This window comes from Mus pahari, chromosome 7 (assembly GCF_900095145.1).
Source record: "Mus pahari chromosome 7, PAHARI_EIJ_v1.1, whole genome shotgun sequence".
NCBI lineage: Eukaryota > Metazoa > Chordata > Mammalia > Rodentia > Muridae > Mus > Mus pahari.
Genome location: NC_034596.1, coordinates 110,401,794 through 110,422,788, shown reverse-complemented (window position 1 = coordinate 110,422,788; position 20,995 = coordinate 110,401,794). Strand labels below are relative to the sequence as shown.

At 45.4% G+C, this 20,995-nt stretch overlaps 1 protein-coding gene across 1 annotated transcript in view; it reads right to left on the bottom strand.

The window, feature by feature from the left end:
• Ptprn2 (protein tyrosine phosphatase receptor type N2) overlaps positions 1-20,995 on the bottom strand; it is a 755,793-nt gene that overhangs the window by 406,314 nt on the left and 328,484 nt on the right. Inside the window, exons 6-9 of the mRNA XM_021201639.2 lie at positions 15,513-15,861; positions 4,745-4,948; positions 3,216-3,247; positions 618-1,003 (exon numbers count right to left, since the gene is read on the bottom strand). Of these exons, the coding sequence (XP_021057298.1) occupies positions 618-1,003; positions 3,216-3,247; positions 4,745-4,948; positions 15,513-15,861 (971 nt within the window). The remainder of the gene's footprint in view (positions 1-617; positions 1,004-3,215; positions 3,248-4,744; positions 4,949-15,512; positions 15,862-20,995) is intronic.

The following is a 20,995-nucleotide window of genomic DNA, read 5'->3' as shown; positions in this document are numbered from 1 at the left end:
TCCATGGCATGAAGAAACGCCACCTTCTCATGAACCATGACATCAACATCAGGCTCATTAGCAAGGGGGCCCAACCACTGCTGACTCTTTGGTACTGGTGTTTAAGTTCTTTCTCTTGTTAAATTCAGATCAAAGTAAAAGCACAGCGAGCGTCCTATAGCCATGAGGAATATTTTCCTTTTAATTGGTCTACTTGTTGGGAAATAAGTAAAGCTTTTTGAGTTTCAACAAGCAAGTAGCCAGTAGAGAGCTGAGTTTTAAGGACATGAAGTCTTGTTCTGTACTTGCTGTCAATTGTCCCTGAGTGTGGACATTCCCTAGAGAGAGTAACCTGGGACAGATCTTGCTACCCTACCCATGGATGTCCTCTGCAGATGCTTCTGAACCGCAGGGATACAAGGTAGTCAAGAGAAGCAGATAAGATTCATATCGCTTGGCATGGTTACTGCCTTCAAAACATGGCCCTGAAGCTGACGCTAAGTTCAAAAGCCAAGGAGGGTGCTCCTGGCTGGTTAGCCTCCTGCACACACTTGGACCCATTTCCAGGCTTCCATGAGGCACTGCCACCTTCCAGGGTCTCAGGGTTCCAGGAGACAGAAGGCAGAGCCACCACTCACTTGTTTCCTGTGAGGACGTATCCCTGCTGTTCCTCCTCAGAAGGTTGCACCTCCAGCTGTAGGCCTCCACTAGGGGGTCCCTGTGCTGCCAATTTGAGGCTTTCTTCATCCTCCCACACCTCTGGAGCTCGGTTTTGGAATTGATCCTCAAGCCTCCTGGGCTGGGACTCTGAGTTCGGTTTCCTTTCAAATAAGTCTTTGGAGTAAGTCCGGCTCCTCACATGCTCCACCCCAGCAGTCTCCTCTTCGGAAGACAAGACCTCCTCCGGCTGCTCTGACTTCTTCATCTCTTCTCTGGAGGATTTTTCCAGAAGGGGAGCTTCAGGTAATAGAGGAGACCCATAGTCCTTCAAGAGGTCCCCAAGCTGGAAGCTCAGATGGTTGACCTAACAAAGAAGAGAAGAAACACCCATGAGATGACACGTAAGAAGGGGCTGCCAATACACAGTTCAGAAGTAAAGTCGCATAGCAGAATGACAGTAGGCTGCTCTGAAGGGGAATATGCAAGAAAGGAGGGCAGTGTCTGTGCAGAATCATATCTAGAGACATCTGTCAGGGTGTCAGAGTCACTTCATGCTGCTCTCTCCTACTCCTCCACCCTCCCTCTCATACCTTCTTGGAGAATTCTATTTTTTATATGATGTACACCCTTAGCATCTCTAGTCTTAAAGATTATCCACATGGTGTTAAGGCCCCTCTAGGAACAATGAACACCTAACAACTGTCACAAATCTTAGTCATTTGCCTCTGTTGAGCTCTCCCACATACAAAGACGTAGTAAGAGATACTTTGTATGTGTGAATTCAGTCTTTAAATAAACTCTGAGAGTTTGTGACCATCCATAACTCCCATTTCACAGACAGGGAAACTATGGCAGAAGCTAACCTTGGACTGAGCCCATTGTGGGGACATACACTCATTCTAGGGACATTCTTGTCCAGGTAAAGATGACACTTCCCAGCCTGACCCCACTTTCTTCATATCAGGTGACACCTTGGACACACACTGGCATCTTCAAGAAGGTGCTATGATTGTGGCTCATGGTCATGAACTGAGCACTTGTTTGTCCTACACAAGCCTCATTTCATCATTGCCCATATTCCTACCTCTGCTTCATATACTCAGCCTTAGAGAACCTGGACATAAAATGATCACAGAAGAGATTAGCAGTTCCAGATTTGAAATAGTGTCTAACCCCTGTCAAAGGTGATGTTTCCATGAGGACAAGGCCTCCAAGGTGTGACTCATGATGTGTAGAGAAGCAAAAGCCCTTATCAGTCTAGTGGAATAGTTTTACCTGTGAAATTATATTTCTGATTTTACACTAGACGAGAACTGGGGGTGTGTGATTTCTTCTATAATTTACTTCACCAAATAAATATATTGAAGAAATAAATAGCTGTGAGGAAAATCACTCCCTCTTGACTAGAAGTTATGAGTTTTCCTTTTGAATATGTGAATATAATAGTTTGATAAAGGCATTTACTCCAATTTTGATTTGCAACAATACAAGGCAGTTGGTTAGCCATTAAGGGCTTTTGAAAGATGGGGGATAATGGTCTCTCAGATCGAGGGATCTCATATGAGGGAAAGGTGTCACTAAATAAAGAAAGCTCTGAGAATCCAACTCTCAAAGCAATAGAGAAGAAGTCAGCACAACACATGGGATATAGAAGAGTCAAAGCTCATCAAGGGCATGGGGAGGCCATGGTAGAGGCAAGGAGGCCACGAGGGAGTCTGATGGTTTTATCAAATTCAGGTCCACTGTGAATTCTGAGGCCACAACCATGAGGACTGTGGGCCCTGGGTGGCATGCTTTCCACTCCAAATCCAGAAACTGTTTCTGGACCCACTTTCTCCATCACCACTCAGATGGAAGTCCCACAGTGGCTGTGATTTCAATTTGCTGGCATTCCCTGCTGGCATTCATTAGGCACCGATCCACAAGCAAGCAAAATGACAGAAGCAGGTTTTATAGAACCACATGGCATCACTGCCACCTGAGCAGATTTTCTGCTTCCTTAAGACTTAGAGACCACAGTATTCAAGTAAGAATCCCCCACCCTGTCTAATAAAGCTATTGGGTATTGCTGACAGGCAGTATATAGGTGTGGGCTGACTAAGCCCTTTCATAAGGCCTAGACCTTTCTTAAATACTAGATCACCTCTGTGATGAAGAACCTACAACTGTGTGGCTACAGAAGACACCAGGGAAGCTGGGACAATGCCAGATGCTCAGAGGTCTGTGTTTCTCAGCCAGGGGGCCTCAGAAGAAGTACACAGGACTTGGCAGGTCTACTAAATGGGCCTGCGATGTTTTTATGGGAGAGGGATTCTGAGAATATTAGTTCCCTTTTTAAAAAAAAATCCATTGCATTTTCATGTCTCTATATAATGACTAATTGTTCATTTATAATCTGAAAACATATGTTATTCTATACCTAGGTCTATAGGGTTGTGTGCACACTTTCCAGTTTTCTCAATGTGAGGATTATGGGGATTTTCCCCATACTCTTCCAGCATCTAGGAAACTGCATTTTATAAATATAAAGATGATGGATAACAGTATGATTTTAGGTCAATATGATGTCATCTTACCTCCTTGTCATCCACCTCTGATAGTCTGTGATCTGTAAAAGACAGAAGTGTGTTATCCAAGTCCCTGAAAAATGTCCACACAGCACGATAACCACACAGAATCCTCATGTGCACATGAGGTAGAACAGCATGACAGCATTTCTATAGACTGCAGAACAGAGGATGGGTTTGCTAAGCAGACTTAGACACAGCATCACTTGCAGGCAACACTCCGAGCTTCACAGACAGACCTGCCAGCATCTTTAAGGTTTGCCATAGCTCAGAGGACCCCATGCCTCACCACAGTTAATAGTTATAAAAGCAGACCAATCTACCCAAACAACGTCATATTAAAGATCATGTGGGTTATTACTCTGGCCAATGGGATGCTGCCCTGTTTTTCCTTCTATTGCTGTGAGAAAACAGAATAGCCAGAAGCAACTTGGGAAAGAGTTTATTTCAGATATAGTTTACCGTCCATCGTTGAGTAAGTCAGGGCAGGAACTCTAGGCAGAAACTAAGCAGGGATCATGGAGGAACCCTGCTTTACAGTCTGGCTAATCATAGCTTGCTCAGCTTGCTTTCTTATATAACCCCCAAAACACCTGACAAGGGGTGGCACCTCCCACAGTACGCTGCACCCTTCCATGTGAACCATCAATAGAGAAAATACCCTTCAGACTTGTATGTAGGCCAATCTGATGGAGGTATTGTCTCAGTTGAGGTTCCCTCTTCCCAGATGACTCCAACTCGTGTCAAATTGAGGGAAAAAAAACCTTACCAGAACAGATTCCCAAGGGTGTGTAACTCAGGAAAATCCCTCAATTCACAGGGGACTCTAGATCTTCCTATGTTTGATTTCCCCTTCTGACACTTGTGACTTGCCTCTGTTCCACTCTACAGAGGAGGGGACTGTACCTCCCATCTGGCTTTCCATGGGATTTTGTATGCCTACCATGTTCAGAGCTCAGAGCCTAGAAGCCTGCCTGCCTTGAGCAGCCACTCCAGATTAAATGGGGCATGATGCTGTCTGCTGCTCCAAGTAGCCAAAGAAGTAGATGCAGGCAGTTGAATGAACACTTTTCAGTTTATTGTTCAAATATTTGACAGTGCATACTAGCATGACCCAAACAAAGGCACTCTCCACCATTCCTAGGTTTTCCTAATTCTGAACCTCAGCACGCAGGAATCACACCTCCTCCCTGAGATCAATTTGCCATTCAACATAATTGCTTGGGTAAGCTTAGTCTGTTAAGAAAGCTTTTAGAGGCAAAAGTTCAAACAGATAAAACTCTTTAATACATATCCATCTCTCCAGCAAAAAGAATGCATTTATGGCCTGGTGAGTAGGATTCCCCCCTCCCTGCAGCTCCCTCCTCTTCTTATGGTCTTACCACCTCCCTAGATTCCCTCTCCACAGCTTCTTCTCCTCTGTGTGGCATGGTCTCACTCCTTCTCCAGCCCCTCTCCTCCTCCAGTCCCTCCGTATAGCTTTTTTCCCTTCCCGTGGACACCCAGCTGCAAAGGACCCAAAGAGTAGAGGAGGTCACCTGGAAGCATTGCCTCTGGGGCAGCTGCCTGCTCTCTGGGCTGTCCCTCAGCCCCTCTCCCATGGCTTTCTTGGCTTCCCTCTGCAGGATCACTTTGTATGGCTCCAGCAACTGAGTCTGCCTTCTCCTCCAACTTCAGGGAGCCCAGGCGGTCCACTTCAGAGTTCTGCTGCAAATCCTTCAGGAGACTCTGCAGGAGTGTGTCTAAGGGCACAGACAAAGTCAGAGTTGATGATCGAGTCAGCATAAGAAGTAACCTGGCGTGTGTGTGTGTGTGTGTGTGTGTGTGTGTGTGTGTGTGTGTGTGTATGAACTTTTCTATGTTTAGCTGGACATAGAGCCCACAGAGAAGGAAGGACTTACTGAGTGCCCAGGGAAGGAAAGGGAAGGGCTCATCAGCAACTACAGATTCAACTAGGGGAGAGCTCACATCTCATTGAGGACCTTTCAGGTTAGCAACAAACCATTTTATCAACAAGAATAAGCTGTATCGGTCTCTCCTAGAATAGAAAGCAATTACAGGATGAAGGGAGATGGTGGCTCATACTCCACTGTCACTCTACCTAGCCACTCAGATGCTGCCAAGATGGACAGCTGTCATACGGCTTGAAGATTATGGAGATAAGCCTCGCCTAGGCACTCTGAGCAGTGTGATGATATGTCCTGCATAGATACTGAGCCTGGTGGTCCCTGTGCTGAGTGGGAAGTGAGCTCAGAAGGCATGTTCCACACGCAGAAGGCATGTTCCACACACAGAAGGCATGTTCCACACACAGAAGGCATGTTCCACACACAGCCAGCCAAACTTTTGCTGGGGATGAGTCCATACACAGGGGCTCAGGAAATGTGACTGCCTGGAGTCTAGAACCTTCTTCTTGGCTAGGGCCCAGGGAAAGGTGGCAGGGGACATATACCATGCTTGAAGTCCACCAGCCTCTACCCTTTGATAGCTCTAGCTAACATCTATTCAAGGCAGCTGTTGCAGGAACCAACTGTAAGACAGGAAGGTGATGTTCTTAAAAAGACCCTTATATGAGGCATGTTTGAAAATGAATATTCAGCACAATTCTATGTTCCCCAGCACCCTGAATAGTCTTCTGACAGTGTGAGAAAGGACAAGCCTCCATGGTGAGAGAGGTGTGGGCTGTGGATGGGTAGACAGCTTACTTCAACACAGACCTCAACTCTGGGTCCACTTTATGTGTCTGCTTTAGGCTTTGTATTCAACAGTGGCTATGTCATACTTTTACAATGAGAAACAACCGTGAAAATATTGTCTGAGACCAAGTGTGTGCTTCTCTATGGATGTTTCTCATCCACCCTCTTCCTACCTCTTTCTCTCTCCCCCTGCCCTTCCCCCTCATTCCTTCTCCCGACCTCCCTCTCTGCTTTGATACAAAGCCCCATTGACTTGGTCCCACAAGTGTCAGACATCCTCTATCACAGACAGATGGTTCCAAGGTTCCCCTACATATGCCCAGTTTTGCTCCTGAACAACTTCTAGACCTCAGTGTGAGGTTGAGGGCAGGAAAGTTCCCTCAAGCTCAGATGTCTGGAGTCATAGGTAGTGTCTGGAATATAAGGATGTAGCAATAGTGAGAGGCTGTGACAGCCCCCTGACGTTTATGTGCAAGCATACTGTGGGTGGACATTTAGGGATAATGCCATGTGAAGAGAGAAGTGTCCAGGGCCATGAAGAGACAGGATGTGCAGTGGGGCATGCTGGGAGTCCCTGTGGCCACTGTCTCATAGAGCCCGATCAGCAGAAACTGGAGACCCATAAGACCTCATCTTCAAGGAAGAGACACCAAAAGACAGTGCTCATGAAAGAGCAATATCATGAGAGGATTGGGATAATACAGAAGTTTAGCTGGTGCTGGAAAAGGCTTTAGAAGGATCAGTCAACCAGTCTAGTTCCTCTAGAAAGGAGGACTGCCGTGTCCCAATAGTGACCTCATACAGCTGAGAGAGAAGGAACTCTGGCATAGGTTTGATAGTCCCACATGAGGGATGGTCTGGGTCTTGTCCCAGAATTCAGGGAGTTTTGATCTCATTGTCACTATTTGTTTATTGAACAACAAAAGCCAATAAGGTATATAATGCCATCTGGTGAAGTCATATCTCAAGGTCTTGGCACATCACAAGCACTGTCTCAGTAATGGGCTAATGATATGGATTGAGTATGCCCCTCATTGCAAACCTTGACCAAGTAACACAGAAAGCAGTCGAGAGCCCTTAGATGTTCAGCCATGCAGGACAGCTATATCCTCTCAATATGCCCATTACCCAGATTAATATTGTACTTTGGAACTTGAAGAGATTGTTCAATGGTAAAATACTTGATACTCCTGCAGATAATCCTAGTTCAGTTCCCAGTACCCACACTGTGGTTCACATACATACCAGCTCTAGTACTATGAGATATAACACCCTTTTCTGGCCTCTAGGCTTATACATGGTTCACATACATAAATTCAGGCAAGACGCTCATATATATAAAATAAAATAAACCCTAATTTAAAAAAAGATTATGACTTTTAATACATTTTTTTGTCAAAGTATAAGCTTGTATATAAAAATAAAATGTGAATTTTGTCCATTAAAGTCAGGCCCCAAGCTCCACTCAACCTCCCATCCACTCGAATATCCATTCATTCATCCATCCATACATACATACATACATGCATACATACATACACACTCCACCTGTAGTGGCTATTCCTGGTTGTCAACTTGACTATATTTGAAATGAACCACAATCCAGAATTGGAAGACTCACCAGTGAACCTAATCTGGAGACTGGGAGATAGAAGTTTCTGATCTGGATCTTGGTATGGAGATCTTGAGACACAGTGGTGATTGAATCCAGAAGATTAAGACAGGGAGATCTCCGAGTCCAAGATCATCTGGGATTAAAGGTGTGGTGGCACACACCTTTAATCTGGGCTACACCTTCTGCTGGGGACCATATAAGGACATTGGAAGAAGGGAGTCTGGCTCTCGCTCTTTCGCCTTCTTGCGGTGTGGGACTCAGCGACTGCTAGATCCTTGGACTTCCATTCACAGCTACTACTGAACCATTGTTGGGATTTGGACTGCAGACTGTAAGTCATCAATAAATTCCTTTACTACATAGAGACTATCTGTAAGTTCTGTGACTCTAGAAAACCCTGACTAATACACCACCCATCCTTGCAATCTCTATACATCCATCTATCATTAATCTCCACCCACCTACCAAGCAATAAACCCAACTAACTATCCATCTATCTCCATGTATATATCCATCCTCTGAAGTACTGGGATCACAGGACTGCACCACCACACCTGGCTCACGATATCCTAATGGTTGACTGGGCATATAAATTAAGTTTTCTTATCGATGGTTTCTATATGCTCAGCCTAGGGAGTGGCACTATTATGAGGTGTGGCCCTGTTGGAGTAGGTGTTGTTCTAGTGTTGTGTCACTGTGGGTGTGGACTTTAAGACCTTCATCCTAGCTGCCTGGAAGCCAGTCTTCTGCTAGCTGACTTCAGATGAAGATGTAGAACTCTCAGCTCCTACTGCACCATGCCTGCCTGGATGCTGCCATGCTCTTGCCTTGATGATTTGAACCCCTAAACCTGTAAGCCAGCCCCAATTAAATATTGTCCTTATAATAGTTGCCTTGGTCATGGTGCCTCTTCACAGCAGTAAAACCCTAACTAAGACACTTACAATATATGCTAAGTCTTTCTAGATTCAAAACATTTTGGGGTGTGTATAGATAGATATGTGTATGATGTGCAAGCATGTGTAATAGATGTGTGGTATGCATTCACTTATATATGTATATATGTGTGTTATATGTATATGGTACATATGGATGTTTGTGGTGTGTATGTGTGTCTATGAACAATATTATAGTCTTCCATAAAATTATGCCCTTAATTTTCAATCTTTTCTTCAGAGGCTGATGCAAGAGGTTCTGGCATCATAGGTCAGTTGGACTATACAACAAGTTCATGTCTCAAAACAAAATAAAGGAAACAAGCCCCATGAGATGACCAAGTGACATTTTCCACCACTATTTTTTTTCTCATAAAACAGACAGGTATTCAGGATGACTGTCACCCTACCTGTCACACATTTCAGTGTTCATGCAGCAACTTTCTTTCTGGAATTTCAACTAAATAGCCTCCAAACTTTTGCAAAACAAGCTATTTGTAAACCACTGTGTGTATTTCACCCTGCAAGCTGACAAGTTGACATAAACAGAAAACCATCTTTCCAAACTTACTATACATCTTTAAAATATTCAAAGCCTAAAATCCTTCATTTTTGAAATTATTTTTAGAAATCTGTTACATATTTTTATTATCAAATTAATTTACTGATTTTTAAAGATGAAATCCAAATTATACCTTATCAGAGCTTAGAGCTCACTGATTTAACTTTGGAGTCTAAGCTATAAAAGAGAAAGTATAAATCGGGTACTTAATAAAAATTAATAAAATATGTAAATGAGATAGGATAAAAGGTAATTAAAACAATTTCTGGATGTATGTTAAACCTCATTATAAGCACGTGGAGTAAAATTGGTATGTGTCCTTGGAATACAGTATAAAGATGAATACAATACCTAAATCAAGAGGCCATATGTTTGGAAGATACTACCCTCTGCAGGTATGGATGCCAGGAGAGGGCCATATATGTGAGTGAGACTGGGCACATGCTCTGAGAGCACTTTCCAAGGCAAGAAAAAAGATTTGTAGGTTAATGATAGCTTTTTACACAGTTCTAGTGAACATCAACAGCCAAACAGCCTAATCTGTATAAGTGATCCCTTCCCCCAGGGCTCCCACAAGTACAGGGCAAGTGTCTTCTATCCTCAACCTGCAGAACCTTTCCGAGGAGCTCAAAAATAAAAGGCTTGACTTCTTGGCTGATGCTACCTCATTCTCGGGTCAGCTGTGATGCCCAAGACCCTGATGTGATATTTCCTGCTGCCTACCCCTAGTCCAGAAATTCCTGAGAATCCCTGAAAAGACCAGAACTAGGTCTTACACTAGTTCTGCTAGACACAATGTCAGGAGTCCTGCTGCTTACAGGCAAGTTAGTCGTTCAGGGCTCCCAAACATCACAACTAGTGGAATTTGCTCTTCCAGACAAGCATCACCACACAGAAAAGCAACTTATTCTAGAGTCGCCAGACCCAGGTCAAACCCAGCTCTGCCATGCATGCCCCTGGAATCTAGGCTACCCATCCAACTTCCTGAAGCCTTTCAGTGATTTTTACCCAAATGGGGCTTTGAGAAAGTTGGATGCAAGGAGTCGGGGTGGGGGGTAGCTTTCGTGTGGCCAGCACTCGGCATGGTCATCTAGAAGGTGCTTGTCTCACCTTCTGCTCTGACATATAACCTCTCAGAAGCAAACTTCCCAATGGTCCCCATCAAGTTCTTTCTCATCTCATCAAAAGAGGGAGGAAATATGGTGGCAGTATGAAAGTGTACATTGCCATCCATGGTCCTGTGCTCTAAAGATGAAGGTCACATAAGAGACATGACCAACAGCCATGTCCACAGCTGTGGTGAAGCTATAAAATAGATGCCTCCATCTTCCAGATGAAATAAGTGTAGCTTCTACAAGTGTTACAGCAAAGAATGAATTTCCCCACGTGTGCGTATACTGGATTATAGCTTTAGGAGCAATTGAGGGATAGGTTCTAGGTTGCTGGCTAGCAAAAAGGGAGTCAGTAGCATAAAATGGAAGCCATCTCCACATCACTGCTATGAAGTATGCACCAGGCATCTTCTGTATACACTAAGTATCACAAAGGCATCATTGTCAACCCCTTAAAGGGGTTGTACTGAAAAAAAAAATGCTTCTCTAAAAGCCCAGCTGCCCTGCTGAAAGATAGAGTACAACTCAGCACGGTCGGATGCCATCAAAGTAGACCTGCTTCTGTTCTGTCCATTAAACTACACATCGCCGAGCTCCGGCTAGCTCATAATGACATTTTAAGTAGCTTTCAGTGCTTTGTGTGAGCTCTAGCAGGGCAATTACATGAAATGTCAGAACATCAACTATGTAGTCCTGGCACAGGAGATCACCTCACAATGACTCTGTATGCACAGCTGTGCAGGCTTGACCCACTAAAATTATATGGCTTTGCAGGGTGGCTCAAACAAAACGTTACATGCTTTAGTGAGTGAGTGATAGCATGCAGAGGGTTCACTGCAAACCTGCTTTGGTGAGCAAGATGTGAAACACACATAATAGCATTTGCTCCATAGTATTCAGTAGTATATAGGAAGGATGGTTTAGTCACACCCACACTTGTCTTACTTCTTATATTCACCCCCATTTCACCTTTGTCATTCCTCAACTTCAGCATCCTCTGCATCTTCAGCATCCTCTGCATCTTCATCATCATTCCTTACTGTCACCATCACCAGCATCCTAACCATCACCACCACCACCACCATCACCACCATCATCATCATCCTTACTATCAGCCTTACTTTCACTACCCCACATCCACCATCCTCACCACTTTCAGTACCACCCTTACCACCACCGTCACCATAACAATCACCTTTACCAGCATCCCTTCCATTCCATCATTATCATCCTCACCATGATCGTCACTGATCTTGCTTCCATCCTAACCACCTTTACCATCCTCATGACCAATGTCCTTATAATCTTCATCTTCACCATGACCACCATCACCCTTTAACAGCCCGCCATTGTCACCCTCTTCACTATCACATCACACTGCCTTAATTATTGTTTCATTATCACATCGATATCTCTATAGTGACCCCCATCATCATTACCACCACCACCACCACCATCATCATCACTACCATCACCACTATTGTCATCATCAGGTCTAAAACCCTCATCCTGAAGAACTGACCATACCTCTTGTGTGAAAGACACATAGTCCATTTGATTGCTGAACTCCATTTAAATGTTACTTATTTTCAAAAGATTCAGAAAAAAATAGTTATTATTTTATTCTCTCTTTACCTGGGTTTCTACATCAGTGTATTGTCTGAATCCACTGAAAACAATCCAACAATGGAAAAATGTGCTGTCTACAGTTTGAGGGGTGTATCACAGTTAAGTGTCATTCATTTCTCAGAGGTAAGTATATGAGAAGTGCCCCAGATGCATGCTGGGACAGGTGCCCATTCTTTTTAGGGTGTGTTTCATAAGACTCCATTAAAGCAGTCTATCTTCTCATTTCTTGTGGTTATGAGGGAAGGAAGGAGAAAGTATTACATATGTGGCCTTGGTAAGGACGAGAAAATCGAAGCCAAACAGCTCTGTGTGAGTGCATGCCTGTGTGCATGCCTGTGTGCGTGCCTGTGTGCGTGCCTGTGTGCGTGCCTGTGTGCGTGCCTGTGTGCGTGCCTGTGTGCGTGCCTGTGTGCATGCCTGTGTGCATGCCTAGAGACTAGGGGGACTTGCTCTGTCGCCTTCTGTTTTGTTGTCTTAAGGCAGTCTCTCACTAAGCCTGGAGTTAGGTCACTTGGCTCCAGTCATCCTCCTGTCTGCTCCTACCGTGAGGGTGTACAGGAACATCCTGGCCATTCCAGGTTTTCAGTGGATGCTGGCATCTGACTTCAGGTCCTCATGCTTGTGCAGTAAGAACTCTTACACAATAAGTCATCTGTCTAGCCCTTCAGCTTAAAAAAAGGTAAAACAGCGACAAAGAAATGGACACAGAACTTTATGCCACTTAAGTTTTTGTCCAGGGACTGGGGAGAGCTAGTCCAAGTGACAGTAAAAAGACAAGTCATGTAGACCGCTACTACCTAGTGATGGATCTCGGGGAAGAGCCTTGGAAGTCCCATGAAGCGTGGGGACCTCCCACATCTCCTGGGGGAAGGAGGATGACTCTCATGTATCCATTATGCAAATGTGTACACTTGTCATGTTTGCAGTGGGTTAGGCACACAACCAACAGTCAAGGCCCATTCCTGGCATTAGAGGTTTCACTTGGTGGTGTAGGGTGTCTAACTGGGGCATTGTCGGCCCTGTTGTACGGTGACTGCGAATTCACATATAAAAAGGGATCAAAACTGTGATTTAATGGCCAACGTCCAGGAGCTGTTTACCAGAGCAGAAAACTGAATAGCGTTTAGGTGATATTTAGGCAGCTGGTTCTTGGTGAATCCAGCTTTCCCCGAAGTGATCCAGGTGTTTGTTCCGGTACCATGAACCTCTGAGGTATTCTTTTTTTTTCTCTCCTGGAAAGTGAAGTTGATGACAACACAGCTTTTGAAGGCTGAGTGAGCAATGCTTTGGATCATTTGCAGATGTGTCCACTCATTCATTCACCCAGCGAACAATGCAACTGTCCAAGCTAGTCCCAGGATACAACAGGAGAGCATGGTGCCCTGCCTTCTCTGAGCCCATGGGCCACAAGGGGAGTTGGGGACACTCAGTGCAAATCCACCTGAATATTTTAAGGAGATGATTGGGTTGGAGTCTTTTCTAGAATGGGCTCAGAAAACGAAGGAACTGAGAATCTTTCCAGTTCATGAGCTGTATATTAATGATAAAGCCAGAGCCTGTCATAAGGGGTAGGTGTTCCACTCCACCAGCAAACTTAAAAGAGACAAGGGCCAGGCACTGGGCAGCACCCAGAAGCACAGAGCACCTCCACAAATCCCCTAAGGTCTAACAGGAACAGTCACAGGCAGAGAGCAGAAGTAGTTAAACACCACTGGGATACAATTAGCAAAAACGCATAATATGATAAACTCCTTCAGAAAACTGACCTGGCTGCTGAGAAAAACTACGGCAGACGAGAATGAGGAAAAGCTTAGATGTTTCCAGAAGCCCAAGGCCTGCAAAGGCCCTGTTGTGAGAGCCATAATGCAGTTGGGAAGGGCGAGGCCTGAAAAGAGACTCTGTGGTCCTGTCACTATGAATGCTCATGTGTGATGATGTCACTGTGGTTGGGACTACACACTGGTCCTTATCTCTCTGTACCCTATTGGAGCATGGGCAGGTACAATAGCAGTGACTGAGTTCAGTTCAAAATCATGAGGGAAGGGTGGGGGTGCAGAAGCATGGAGACACAGGCCATGTGCTGAAGCTGCTGTGGCATGCACAGGGTTCCCCGCCCAGTTCTGCTTTGTTGTCATTGTTGTTGTTGTTGGTGGTGGTGGTGGTGGTGGTGTGTGTGTGTGTGTGTGTGTGTGCTTAGCGTTTTATGTGGTGCTTTTAAAAGCATGCAGTGAGGTTAAGGAGAGCATTTGTACAGCAGTTTGGGAAAGTAGACTGCACACTGGGCAAGCTGCAGGACCAGAGACAGGGCCATGGAGACTGTAGGCGGGGACAATCTAGCCACAAGCATCCCATTTTCCAGTTAGATTTTCATCCACTGGCAGAAAAGTGTTACCTCCCTCTTCTCAGGTCCAATCACTGTGGCAGAGTCCAGCAATAAATGGGATTTTTATTTTTTTTAGGTTGTAGGAGAAGGTAAAAGAAATAGAGTAGGGGAGTCAGAGAGAAGAGGAAGACCCTACATGACCATAGAGGAGAAACAGCAGGGGACACAGAAAAGGCATAGGAATCTCCCCTTAGCCAACTTACTGAGGTAATGGGCAAGGACCAAGTTTGTCATCTATATGTAAGACAGGAGACTGTGCAGACAAGTGAGGCCAGTTAAGGGAGTCCAGGAGCTGAGGAGGTGCAGATGGCCATATGGTCAAGATAAGGGGTCCCTCAAAGTGCTGGTGCTTTAAAGTGAGAGGATCACCAGCACAAGGAAAGACCAGCTGTTGGCTACAGTCTTCTTAGCAAACACAGAGTTGTTCGCAGTATCGTTAGTGGGCATACTGCCTGGTTCATGCATGCTGTCCCTCAATCAGCAATGAGAAGGAAATATTCTTAACGGCCATGTGTGAACTGCATTCCTGAAAATGTTAACAATGTTCTAATACACAAGGAAACTGTGCACATGAGGCTGCCTATCTGGAAAGCAGCGGCAAGAACCAGGACTGTCGATGAAAGCTGAGCTTTATTCACAGCTGACAAGCACTGCCACAGTGGCCCTCGGCTGACTGACTCCTCATCTGACTCCTCAGGGTGCTGTCAGCTTAGCTGTAGAATCCATGTGTCTCTATTGGTAGAGGCACTGTATAATATGTCTGCTGCGAGATAGGCTTACAGGAAGGTTATTAGAAAGCAAAAGGTCTAGAACATTCTATAAGCTATAAAGGAGCAGTATCCAGCAAGCACCCAAGCTACCATCCCTCTAAAGATGGCCCCCACTGACCTATAGACAACCACACAGGTTCACCACTCTTACCATAAAACTGAAAACCACAGCATTGATAAGGGCCACACTGAGGTCTATACTATACACCACTGCATTGTGGGTGGTACTAACTGTAGACTGAACACCTCTGAGGATTAACTACTTAACCATATCTGGAGGTTAGCCATAAATATGGCCACTGGGAATGACATGGCATGGAACACCTGACAGCATTCCTAGTCTGTGCTGTAAAACACAGGACAGATGACACAGTCCAAGGTTCAGCCTAAAGGGTAAGAGCTGAGCCAGGCATCTATGCCCAGAGTACTTGCCTCTTCCCCAGCTTTTGAGGGTATCCCCATGGCAGGATTCCCCTCTGCAATGAGGGGACTCTAACCCACATAAGATCGCTTTGTCACACTGTGCCTACAACAGGCATGTGATGGAAAAACCCTCCAGGAAGAAATCATCAATACAGTGAGAGCGGGCCATCAAAATACTCACCATCATCCATGCTCGGGGAGTCTTTGGAGTCTCCAGGAGGTGGAGGCCATCTCTGAGACAAAGCGGTTGCTGAGAATGGCCTTGGTGCTCGCACAGAACTATGTACAAGGTACCGTGGCTCTGGGTCATTTTCTCCAGGAAGCCTCTGAGCAGTGTAGGCGCCCAGTGCTGCAATCAGCTTCTGTTTGTCTATGTCGCCATCTACCTTGGGGCTGAGCTCATCTGGCTGGAGCCGGCTAAGGGGCCGCAGAAGGTTATCAGGATACTTGACCCGGGTTGCAGGAGGATAGGTCAGTGCAGATGTGTGGGCCACGTAGGTCAGGATGTTCTCAGGGGAAGAGTCCTCACCCTAGAGGGAAAGAAGAGGTGAAGTAAGGTTAGATCTTCACCATTAACCACCAATGCTCAGGAGGCATGGGCTCCATCTGAGTGGCCCAAAGGCGGAAAGCTTCTCTGATGTATGAGTCTTGTTGAACAGCCAAGCTCCACACTTCTTAGTTACTGTGGCAATGGTTTTTAAGTAGCACTTTCTAGAGATTCAGCAGGCCATGAAATCACACAATCCTGAGGTTTTTAGTGGGTTCACAGATGTGCAAACATCAGCACTAAATAATTCTGTAACATCCCCTCATCGGAACATTGTTCAGGTTCCCATTCATCTTTCATCACCCCAGGCAACCAGTTTTACTTTATGCACCCGAAAGTGTGTTCCTCTGCAGACATTTCTGTAAATGGAACCTCATAGTATGTGGCCATTTGCATCTGCCTACTTCATGGCATGTGCCAAGGTCCCCCTTCCTGTTTTAGGCTGAGTGAGTCTCCTCTGTGTATTGTGACCACATTCTGCTTATTCATAGATCACATGATGAACATCTAGTCTTCCACTTTGTGCTACTTTGAATAATGCTATTAAATAACTGTATGCTGCCAAGTCTGGAAGGTGGACAAATGTTGGTTCTCTTGTGTATAAGCCTAAGAGATGAATTCACAGGGTCATATTATCATTATATTTAACACTGCAAAAGGTACCAGCTTCTTTTGCAGCTCTATCAAGCAAAGAATTGGGCTGGAGTCTCTTCAACACTGTCATTTTATTATCCCTACAGTTACTTATACCAGCCAGGCTTGTGGCTGGGAAGTACCATGTCATCATGTTTTGCAGTTGTTTTGTTTTGATTGCATCCCTCGGGTGGCTATTCATCTTATGTGCACAGTGGCCATTTGTACATCTTTTCTGGAGAAATAACAGAATTGGCTGTTTGTGCCTGTGTTCTCTGTGACTCCAGAGCACAGCTTTCTTGTAAACACAACTCTCCTTCAATAGAGGTTCCAAGTGCCTTGTCTGAAGCCACTTCTTTACCCAGTTCTGATTATCCACTGAAGTGAGTCTAAATCCTATTCTTTATGCACTGACGTCCTATACTGCAATGCTGCTAGAGCACATTAGTACATACTGCACTGTTGTTCTCTACTTGACATAGCCCCTCGAATCCAGGAGAACATGTATTCTTTTTTTTTTTTTAAATTTTCTTTATTTACATTTCAAATGCTATCCCGAAAGTTTCCCATACCCCTCCCCCCACCTCTGTTCCCCTACCCACCCACTCCCACTACTTGGCCCAGGCCTTGCCTTGTGCTAGGTCATATAGAGTTTGGAAGACCAAGGAGCCTCTATTCCCACTGATGGCCGATTAGGTCATCTTCTGCTACATGTGCAGCTAGAAACACAAACCCCGGGGGTACTGGTTAGTTCCTGTTGTTGTTCCACCTACAGGGTTGCAGCCCCCTTCAGGTACTTGGGTACTTTCTCTAGTTCCTCCATTGGGGACCCTGTGTTCCATCCAGTAGCTGGCTGTGAGCATCCATTTCGGTGTGAGAACATGTATTCTTTATGCTTTCTGTAACTAGAGCAATGAAGGTCCATCACCTGAGCATGGTATGAAATGTTAGGTATTTCATGATTCTACTCTGACAAACGACCTCACCAACATTCCACAGACATACACAGTACATTCCAATGTTTAGATCATTAAAACAAAGAAGGTTGTTCTGGAAGCCTACTGAGAAATACCTTGATGGTAGGGAAGAAGGTCCAAGGGTCCCACCCTCACACATATTTTCAAACTGCATTCATTGGTATCTTTTGCCTTTATGCTTGGAGCACATGATCTATGTAAGTTAAGGGGAACAGCTCTGGGTAAAGTTTGCAGCCATAAATGTCATTAATCTAAGTAGCTTAGACGCTTGCATGTGGTAATGTCTAAGCAAGAGTGAGTGAGAGCAAGAGAGTGAGGAGGGACAGACAGAGGCAGAGACAGACAGACACACATGCAGAGAGGGGAAAGACAGAGTGAACTTGTTGCTGATGTATACAGATGTGCATGTGCAATAGAGGCCAGAAGATAGCATCATGTGCCTTCTAATGCTCTCTGGTTTTGGTATTTTGAGACTGAATGTGGAACTCGCTAATTTGGCAAGGCTAGATGGCCTAAAATCCTCAAGGGTGCTCGTGTCTCTTCCTGCTCTTCTTTGGAAAGTGTCATCATGCCTGGCTTTTTACAAGAGTGCTGGGCACCTGAATTCAGGTCCTGATGCTCAGGCTTAAGGTTAGGGTGACCAAGCTTTCCTTCCAGCCCAAGGGGCAAGTTTTCCTACAGTAAGCTGAAAGTTGGGAAATGTTTGACATGGGTCTAATTGCAGCTCCTGTGAAGGAACTTGAACAGGTCACTGCCCCTTTTGGAAGTTACTTCTGATGAAGGAGTTTCAACATTACCTCTTCAGTTCTTTTTCTGCTATTGTTATTGTTTCCAAAATGACATGATTCTATCATCTAAATGGTTTAGTATTTGTGCAAGATGAGCTGCAATCAGTTGTTCTTTTAGAAAATAAAAGTCAGAAGAGGAGGGGCTTGTGAGCAAGAGTACTGCCAAGAGAGCGAGCCTCCTGCCATACCCCACAAGTCAGGGGACGGAGTCAGCTGCAGGCTCTGCTGCTCCTCTCCAGGAGACTGTCTGCACGCCGGTCAGGTCACTACACCAGAGGCTGGACCCGCATCCGAATGCTCATTAATGTGCTTGCAGCATCCTTTCCTCTCTCTGATGCAGCCTGACGGCTCTACTCTGAGGATCTCTAATTAGCGCCTCACATTGGACAGCTCCAGGCGGAGACACCAGACTTAGTCCAACATCTGTGCAGCAGGCTGGGACGGACAATCTGCTTTCAATGTTTACACTCTGACTCAAATTAAGGGGAAGAGGAGGAAAGAGCATTCCAACATACAGCACAAATCAGAAACTCTGGGGGGGGGGGGAATGGCAGAAAATGTTGGTTCCCAGTATCCCACGCCCTTGTCCCATGTAATGGCTTTGACACTCTGTTGTCCTCAAAGGAGGCAACTCCAACCCTAAAGGCAGGTGACAATACCAGAAGGCGACTTGTTCTTTGGTGACTCAAAGGAGGGGGTCTATTCTAGACCCACACTTACACGAGCTCCAGAGCAACTGGACATATGTAACTGGACAGGCATGGCAGACATCCCTTGGCCACTGCTTCCATCATTGCTTTTATCACTGAGCCTCTGACAGTCAGGAGACTGTGGAGGAGAGCTCCAGCTGTTCTCCTCCTTCCACCTCTTTCACTCAGAGTTTAAAATCACAGACATCTCTAGTCTCTTCTACCTTGAAGTTTTGATTCTCAGCCTATTAATAACAAGATGTAATATTGGGTAATCTAGAAAACATCTGAAGATTAACAACCTAGAATCAAGAAGACTCACTGGTCAGTTTCCAAATCAAGGTGGGCACTTGTGGCATGAGAAGTTTCCAATCACATGGAGGGCAGTTGGATGAGGACCACCGGGAGGCATAACGCAACTGAGACTATTGCCAGAATTCTCTGAGATTCAGCAGGAGGGACTTTCTTCTAGGTACACATCTTACTCAACCATCACTGTATGGGAAAGGGCAGAGCCACTCACCACAGTGACAAATTAATGAGAAAGAGGGCACACCAGGAAGGTAAGTGCAACTGCTGACATAGCTCTGTGCACTACACAGCTCTGAACATCCCATCTGATTTCTTGACCTGTACTGTTATCAACTGGAAAACCAGAAAATAAAAGATCCCCATTTCTTTGAAAGTGGATTTAAAGATTAGGGATGCGAATGGCAGATGCATCTAGCTTAGCAGAGGACTCTGAGGAAGAATGTGGTGATGCCACTATTCAGGCATGCTGTCAGCATCAACATCCTCACCAGCAGCAGCATCCTCACCCTCAGCAGCCTTCACAAGTGGCAGCAGCACCCCAGCACCATCTACAGCATCCCACCTGTAAGCATCACCTCATATAGCATCAGCATCCTCAACAGCAGCAGCATCCCTACTATCAGCAGCATCCTCACCACCAGCATTGCTCTTGCCACTTTGTGCTGACCTCCTGGTGACCTTCTAGTGAAAAGAATAACTCTAACATGGCCCTATCTTGAAATAGTTTGAAGATCAACAGACAAGCTAGGTCAGAGAAACCGATGGCAAATTAATAGCACACTACACAGAGGTTCAGAAAAGAAATGCTCTTCGGAATGGAGTGATTGCATTCAGTGTGACTGGTCAGAGTTGAAGCCTGCCTCATTTGCCCGCCTTCCCAAGTTGTCAAGACAGTAGCTCCCCTTGCTGTTAGCTTTTCAGGCTATAGTGTTACAGGCAACATCAAGCCTCCTTCTTAGACCTGTGTGCCTCTCTTAGAACCCATACCCAATCTCTGCTTGTATAACTATTGTTCAGACTGACAGAAAGACCCAGAGGGCAGAAGTCCCATAGGGCACTCTGTATAGACAGAAACTCATCTACACACTACACTGGTCACTCAGCTGTTCAGATATTCTCTTAGCGAAGGCCACAACAAACCAGGAAACTCAAATCAAGACACCATTGGCCACATAACACACATCTTTTCCGGTGTGCCCAAAGGCAGTTGTTGACAGTCATGTTGATCAAGACGTAGCCTCTGGCCTGACATAACAGTGGGGGAGGGGTCAGGCCCAAGGCTTCTCAATGAGATGGCCTCATAGCTTGACACACTGGGTCTCTGGTTGCCAAGGGAGTAAAGGGAGGCACCAGCCATCCAGCACTGACCACTGGTAGAAGGCTAGCCATGGGAACCGTGGAGAACGGTGTTTTTTCTTTTCTCTGTCCCTTTGTCAGTTTGTCACAGATCTCTATGTCTGTCTGCCTACCTTTCTCCACTTGTCTGATCCATCCCCGTCCCTGTGTGTGTCTCCCTTTCTACCTCTCTGTGTGTGCCTCAATCTCTATATCTTTGTGTATCTCTCTCTCCACCTTTGTGTTTGTATGTCTCTCTAGATCTATCTCTTTCCTCTCCCTGTCTTCTCCCCCCCCTCCTCCTCCTCTTCTTCTTCTTCTTCCTTCCTCCTCCTCCTCCTCCTCTTCTTCTTCTTCTTCCTTCTTCTTCTTCCTCCTCCTCC